Consider the following 8,182-nt stretch of genomic DNA (forward strand, 5'->3'; position numbering starts at 1 on the left):
CAGATAATTTCTTAGAGCAAGCAGAGCGTCAAAAGCCAAAACGAAAAGCCCAAAAGTTATAAATGGGCATATTCATAATTTTAATATTTTTCTTATTTGGTTAAGAGCCTTACATAGGAATATAGGTATAATAGAATATCTTTCTTACTTGTATTGGGACTTTAGGATAGTCATGTTTTAATTAGGAATAAAACATTTATTTTATTTAAATCTCTTATTAACTATTCTAGTTGTACTAGACAACTAGAGGTAGATTTTTGTTAAGACTTGGGCCTATAATACTATAAATAGGACCTTTAGGCTTAGTGTTTAAATCATCAAATAATATTCTTAAGTTCTTCTCTCAAACTTGAGTTTAAAGTTTCAATATTTGAAACTTGGTTATTAACTTTAAAAGCCTAGTCAAGTGCTAGCCTTTCTTTCCACGCTAACTCGTTGTGTTAGTTAATATTAGAGCGGGAAAAGACTCATTCAATCTAATGGCAAATGACCCAGTTATGGTAAGCGACAATTCTCATGACGAAGATTGGCGAATTCAGACCTTACGATCTATAACGCAAGATCAAGGGGTGATGTTGAGGGCTTTGGAGCAACGAATGGATCTCAAATTCTAGCGTTTGGAATGACACTTTGAAGAAATTACAAATCGACTTGATGCTCTTGGCGTAGATGCCAACAGAAACCAGAATGATGAAGGGCCACGTATCGAAGAAGATGTAGCTTTCGAACAACCTATTGGCAGACATATTATTACAAATGGGCATAGGCAACAAGTCCGCATGGAAGATTTAGAAATGGAGGACGATTATGTTGCAGAAAGGTATGTTGGATATGGAAGGAATGATTATGGTGATAGAGATACTCACGATTTCATATTAAAGATAGATATTCCTTGCTTTGATGAGAGTTTTAATATTGAAAATTTTTTAGATTGAATTGCAGAAATAGAAAGATTTTTTGAATATATGGAAATTTTAAAAAGAAACAGGGTAAGACTTGTCACTTGTAGATTGAAAGGTGTGGCTTCTGCATGGTGGGAAAGGTTGTTGTCTAGAAGGAATCATGAGGGGAAAGCACCAGTTATAACTTGGTATTGGATGAAGCAGTTGTTACATAAAGATTTTCTTCTTCTCGATTATGAGTAGATTTTATTCTAGCAATACCAAAGGTGCCATCAAGGTTAGAAAACTATACATCAATATACTATAGAATTTATGAGGCTAGCAAAGCAAAATGATCTGAGGGAGACTAAGGGGCAATAGGTTGCCATGTATCTAGAAGGGTTGAAGCTAGTTATCAGAGACAACATAAGGGTACAAGTATTACGAAATTTATCTGAAACACGAAATATTTCTTTAAAAGCTGAATTACTGTTATGAGAAAAGAATAGACTTGATTATTCTTGCAAAAGTTACAGCAGGGATAATTATAAAGCATCCAATGACAAGAATAAATCAGTTCATGATAGTTTTGCACGCAATGACTGGTATAAAGAAGAGAAGGCAATTGAAAACAGAAAGTGATAAAAGCGAAAGAAAGGCAAAAAGTTGCAAATCCCTGTGCTAAACCAAATCTAGGGAAATGTTTCAAATACAATGAACCTGGTCATAGATCTAGTGATTGTCCTCTCAGGAAAGCAGTACATCTGGTGGAACTAGAAGAAAATGATGATGAGATTTGTTATAGTCCAAATGGGGATAATGACGAGTATAAGGATGATAATGATGGCCAAAACTATGTGTTGAGAATAATGATGTTGTCTCCAAAACAAGAGGATAATACGCAACGGCATCAATTATTTCAAACTATGTGCACCATCACCAACTGTTTATTTGACGTGATTATTGATAGTGGTAGTTGCAAAAATATTATTGGTAAGGATACTATGGAAAGTTTGGGATTTAGAGCAGATAAACACCCTAATCCAGACACTATTAGCTAGATTAACACAGTAGAAAAAATTTATGTAACAAAATGATGTAAGGTGCCTTTTTCCATTGGTAAATGCAAGGATGAGGTGTGTTTTAATATTGTGGATATGGATGCTTACCACTTGTTACTTGGTAGACCTTGGCAATTTGATGTTGCAGTGCAACATGATGGAAGAGAAAACACCTACAAATTGGACAAAGATGGCAAAAGGATTACTTTACTACCAATGAAAGGAAGTGCCAAAACCAAAGCTTCTAAATTAGAAGGGTGTACTTTCTTTACCTTTACTTATTCGAAGAATAAGATAGAGACTGTTTTCAAGGAGTCAAAAGAGGTGTATGCTCTGATTGTGAAACAAGTGTTATCAATTGAAGAGGATCATAATAGTAGAGCATCTAAAAACAGTCAAACCATTACCAGCAAAATTCAATTAGGTGATACCAGAAGATTTACCTAATGGTTTACAACCCATAAGAGATATTCAGCACCTTATTAACTTGATTCTTGGTGATAGTTTGCCAAACTTGCCTCATTATAGGATGAGCCCAAAGGAAAGTAAGATTCTCAAGGAAAAAGTGGAGGAATTATTACGCAAAGGATATATCCAAGAGAGTATGAGTCTATGTGCAGTTCCCTCCTTATTAACCCCAAAATAGATGAAAGTTAAAGGATGTGTGTGGATAGCCGAGCCATCGACAGAATTACTGTTGGATACAAGTTCCCAATTCCTAGGCTAGATAACATACTTGATAGGTTACATGAGGCTAAGTTGTTCACAAAAATTGATCTTTGTAGTGGATACAACCAGATTCGAATTAAACTTGGAGATAAGTGGAATATAGCTTTTAAGACAAAGGAAGGGTTGTTTGAGTGGCTCATGATGCCATTCGGGTTGACCAACGCGTCTAGTACTTTTATGCGATTGATGAATTAGGTACTAAAACCTTTTATGGGAAAATTTGTGGTGGTTTATTTTGATGATATCCTGATATATAGTAGATCAGAAGAGAAGCACCTTTTGCACTTGCACAAAGTATTAATAATCTTACAAAAAATTAAGTTGTATGTGAACCTGAAGAAGTGCAACTTTATCACAAACAAGTTGTTATTCCTAGGTTATGTAATTAGTGCAAATGGAATTTAGGTGGATGAGGAGAAGACTCGAGCTATTAGAGAATGGCCTACGCCAAAAACAATAAGATAAGGCAAAAGTTTTCATAGGTTAGCAACATTTTATGGGCATTTTATCAAAAATTTTAGTAGTATTGCAGCACTTATTACAGAATGCCTGAAGAAAGGCAAGTTTTAGTGGGGAGAAGAAAATATAACCAGTTTTGCTGTGCTAAAGGAAAAGCTATGTTCCTCTCCTGTTTAGCATTACCGGATTTCGATACATTATTTGAAGTTGAATGTGATGCTAATAATGTGGGAATAAGAGCTGCTCTTTCACAAAAGAAGAAACCAGTAGCGTTTTTCAATGAGAAGCTTATTGAGGCAAGGCGTCGGTGGACCACATATGACAAAGTATTATATTCTATTGTGCGTGCTTCCAAAAATTGGGAGCATTACCTGGTTGGGCAGGAATTTGTTTTGTACTCAGATCATGAGGCATTAAAGTACTTAAATAGTCAGAAACAGATTAGTAAAGACGTGCATGCCAAGTGGTTTCAGTTTTTACAAAAGTTTCCTTTCAAGCTAAAGCGCAAGGTTGAAGTATAGAATAAAGTAACAGATGTATTGAGTAGACGTGCAGATCTGTTAGTGACAATAAGATAAGAAGTTATGGGTTTTGATATAGTCAAGGAATTATATCATACAAATGAAGATTTTCATGATACATGGGAAAAGTGTATCACAGATCAACCTATTGGGGATTTTTACGTTCATGATGGTTTCTTAATGTGAGGCAACCAGCTTTGCATTCGTAGATCTTCATTGAGAGAAAAGTTATTTAAGTGGAGGTCTTACTGGCCATTTAGGCTGTGATAAGACAGTTGCTACTCTTGCAAAGAGATATTATTGGCCACATCTGAGAAGGGATGTAACAAGATTTGTGCAGCGATGTTACATATGCCAAACTGTAAAGGGACAGTCCCAAAATGCTGGTTTGTATACGCCTTTACCTATTTTAGAAAATATTTGGGAGGATTTATTTATGGATTTTCTACTTGGATTACCTTGAACACAAAAGGGCATGGATTCTATTTTTGTTATTGTGGATAAGTTTTCTAAAATGGCCCATTTTATCCCTTGCAAGAAGACTTCAGATGCAAGTGGCATAACCAAATTGTTTTTCAATGAGGTTGTTCGTCTACATGGTGTGCCTAAAACCATCGCTTCAAATCGAGATAGTAAGTTTCTTGGTCATTTTTGGAGGACTTTGTGGAAGATGTTTGATTCATCCTTAAATTTCAGTAGCACAAGTCATCCATAAACTGATGGCCAAACTAAATTGGTGAACAAAACCCTTGGCAACCTTATTCACAGTATTTGTGGTGATAGACCGAAGCAATGGGACTTTACATTGGCACGAGCAGAGTTTGCTTATAATAATGTTGTTCATAGTGCCATAGAAAAATCTCCATTTTCTATTGTATACACAAAGCCACCACGGCATGCTCTTGACTTGGTTAAGTTGCTTAGAGTTCCTGGATTTAATGTGGTTATGGAAAATATGGCTAATCAGTTGCAAGATGTTCAACCAAAGGTGAAATAGAAATTAGAGCAAGCTAATGCCAAGTATAAGAAAGTTGCAGATCTACACCACAGGAAGTAGATTTTTTGAAGTGGGAGATCAAGTGATGGTGTGTCTGCAAAAAGAAAGGTTTCCAATAAGGACTTATGGTAAGTTATAGCCTAAAAATTAGGGACCGTACCAGATTTTGAAGAAGATCAATGACAATGCATATGTTGTGGATCTACCAGACATAATGGAAATTTCCAAAACATTCAACGTGGCAGACATTTACCCATTTCATTCATCAGATGAACCCTTGTATCCAAATATACAAGTTAACTCAAAGTTGAGTTTTTCTCAAAAGGAAGGGACTGATGTAAAACGTCTAGCAAATAATTTCTTGGAGTAGGCAAAGTGTCAAAAGCCAAAACAAAAAGCCTAAATGTCATAAATGGGCATATCCATAATTTTAATATTTTTCTTATTTAGTTAGGAGTTTTACATAGGAATTATAAGTATAATAGAGTTTCTTTTTCCTTGTATTAGGACTTTAGGATAGTCATGTTCTAATTAGGAATAAAACATTTGTTTTATTTAAATATCTTATTAATTATTCTAGTTGTACTAGACAACCACAGATAGAGTTTTGTTAAGGCTTGGGCCTATAACACAATAAATAGGACCCTTAAGCTTAGCTTTTAAATCATCGAAAACTATTCTTAAGTTCTTCTCTCAAACTTGAATTTAAAGTTTCAATATTTGAAACTTGGTTATTAACTTTAAAGGCTTAGTCAAGTGCTAGCCTTTCTTTCCACACTAACTCATTACATCATGACTTGACACACTACAAAATGTAGAGACACTAGTGGGTTGGAAAGAAGGCGCCTAGCCAATTGAGCTATTAATCTGTAAAACAAAAATGAGGAAAAATAATGGATGAGTTAGAAAGACTCTGTGAGTGGATACAGGTAAGGGAAGCCAAGGGGAAGAGTTTTTGCAACAAATCATACTTTGCAAAAGCAACATGATTGGTAGAAATGTTAACTCAATGAACAAGTAATAAGAATTTCTAAGAGGGGGTTGAATTGGACTTTTAAAAATTATTGTGATAAGATTTTTTGAGCTTGAGTGTTGTAGAATAAGCAAAGTTTGATGAAGCAAGGCTTAAAAGGACACTTTTGTCAAGGTGAATGGATACACCACTTTCAAACGATTTTAATATGTAAAGCTAAAGTTATGGTTTGATGGTTTACTTGGTTGATATGACTTTCATTATATTTTTATAGGGGAAAAATTATGTTTATGGTTGAACTCATGTTTTGAAAGAGTTTTCAAAACTTATGTATATGTAAATATCTTACTATATATTATATTTCAACAAAAGGCTACAAATCCTTTCAGTTGATTTAAACCAAACAACCACTTCGTGAAGTATGCATAAATTGCATGAAATGTGCTATATCTCAATGTATGTGATGTTGTTCCACATGCTATTTGAAATAAGAATGAACACATGCTAAATGTTATTATGCCATGCACGTCATGTTGCTTCCACATACTATATGAGATAAGAACAAGCATGGGTTATATGCTATGATGACTTGTATGTGATGTTGTTATGTGATGTTGTTTCCATATACTATATGAGATAAGAACAAGCATGAGATATATGCTATGTTGACATGTATTTGATGTTGTTTCCACATACTATATGAGATAAAAACGAGAGATATACGCTATGATGACATGTATGTGATGTTGTTTCCACATACTATATGAGGTAAAGATGAGCACATGACATATGTTATGTTGCCACATATGTGATGTTGATCCCACATACTATATGAGTTGTGTAAAAATGCATCTTTAAGAAGTTTTATATGTAACATTGTTGAATGAGAATGATGAATTTTATGATAAATATGTAAATATTGATATAGTAGAAGAAAGTGAAATGTTGTCTAAGTTAATGGGGTTATACCATTGACATCTGTAAGCCTAAAGTAATGGGGGTTATACAATAATAATTTTTTGAGGAGAACGAGAATGATGCAGTGATTCCACTTGTACAAGCACCATGTATTCTATAATAATAAGGGCTATACCATTATCAAATCTTATTGGTAACTAAAGGATATACCATTACCGATTTATGTCATATAGGAAATGGACATTTCTTTAGTTAGTAACTATATTTTGGTTTGATCATTGACTTGCTAATGGTTGTGATGCACAATTGTTCTGAACTGTATTGTAATATCCCCGATTTTGTTATGAACTATGTAATATGAACTATTTTTTGAAGTGCTATTATGACCATAACTCTAAGCCGTGTCAGGTTGTCCAACAAAATTATTTTATTAATAAATAGAATAGCTTTATTTAATTTTAATTTTTAAAATATATGAAAAAAATCTTTAAATATTACTATAAAAACTTTTTTTATTATTTTAATAACAAAATATTATATAAATAGTCGGGTCTGGACTTAGCTTAGAAATTTGGGTCTTATGAGGCCCATCCAAACCTGGCCCGGCTCGACCATGAAGCCTCTAAAGCCCGAAGCTGAGCCTTTGGGCAGCTTTGGGTATCCTTTTCCTATTGCCTCCCGACTACTGAGACGAAGGCGAGTGTCAGAGCATTTCCGAGAACTGAGAACAATGTCAGCTTTGAGAATTTGCTTATGCTTAAACCCAGTGCTATTAAACAGATTCCTTACTCAAACAAATTTGCTCAGCTCCTCTTGTGCTCTCTCTTCATCACTGAAATGGACCTCCAAAAGCCTTTGCTGCAGTTCCAAATCCATTGTTCATAGTAATGGAGACACATCAACTTCTCTCTCCAGAAATTGTCCACTTTCAGGTATTTAATATTACCATCAATTTTTTTGGATTTAAAATTGAAGTAAATGGACTTATTTTTTAGTATACAATTTCAGGGTTAGAGGATGAGTTGGTGGGTTATAGATTGGGGAAGAAGAAAGCAACAGAAGTGGCTCATTTGTAGGTACTTAACCACCCATATTTTTGTTTGTTTATTTATCTTTGTGCGTCTCTTCCTTTTTTCTGATTTGCTTGGTTCTTTTTATGCAAAGTTATAAACTGTACACTGTCTGCTACTATGTGTGGTTTGCTTTAGAACATTGAGTAATGCTATTTTGTGCGACTTTCCAATGTTTATTTTGTCTGACTTTGGACTATTGACATGGATGGATGTAAACACAGTTGGACAATTTGGCATTTTACTGAAAGGCAAGACTTAGATAATGTTTTTTATGTCAAATTTCGTGAGGTTCCCTATTATAAGTGATCAAATACAAACTAAAATCGAACACCCAAACTGATAGATCGAAAGGCTCTACAAAATTTGAAACATTTTGAATAAGTTTTGAAACTTTTTTTAGTAAAAATTATGATAGCCATTTCTTTTTGATCATTTAATAAGTATCGGTCAAATTTTGTGTATAAGCAGTAGTTTTAATGAATTTTTTGTATGTTATTGATCGTCTCATTGAACTTTATCAATCTACCGGTTTTGATTTTGAAAATTAGTTTTCATTTGATCTTTTTTTAA

The 8,182-nt window shown here is 34.0% G+C and overlaps 1 protein-coding gene across 2 annotated transcripts in view; it reads left to right on the top strand.

Annotated features, from left to right (window-relative positions):
• The first annotated feature begins 7,220 nt into the window (after positions 1-7,220).
• LOC110427609 (S-adenosyl-L-methionine-dependent methyltransferases superfamily protein) overlaps positions 7,221-8,182 on the top strand; it is a 6,413-nt gene continuing 5,451 nt past the window's right edge. For both annotated transcript variants that reach the window (XM_021443153.1, XM_021443154.1), the window contains exons 1-2: positions 7,221-7,471; positions 7,548-7,611. In XM_021443153.1, the coding sequence (XP_021298828.1) occupies positions 7,270-7,471; positions 7,548-7,611 (266 nt within the window). In that variant the 5' untranslated portion in view covers positions 7,221-7,269. The remainder of the gene's footprint in view (positions 7,472-7,547; positions 7,612-8,182) is intronic.

The sequence above is a fragment of the Theobroma umbraticum genome, unplaced genomic scaffold, assembly GCF_002168275.2.
Source record: "Theobroma umbraticum cultivar Fairchild unplaced genomic scaffold, ASM216827v3 scaffold_106.0, whole genome shotgun sequence".
Lineage (NCBI taxonomy): Eukaryota > Viridiplantae > Streptophyta > Magnoliopsida > Malvales > Malvaceae > Theobroma > Theobroma umbraticum.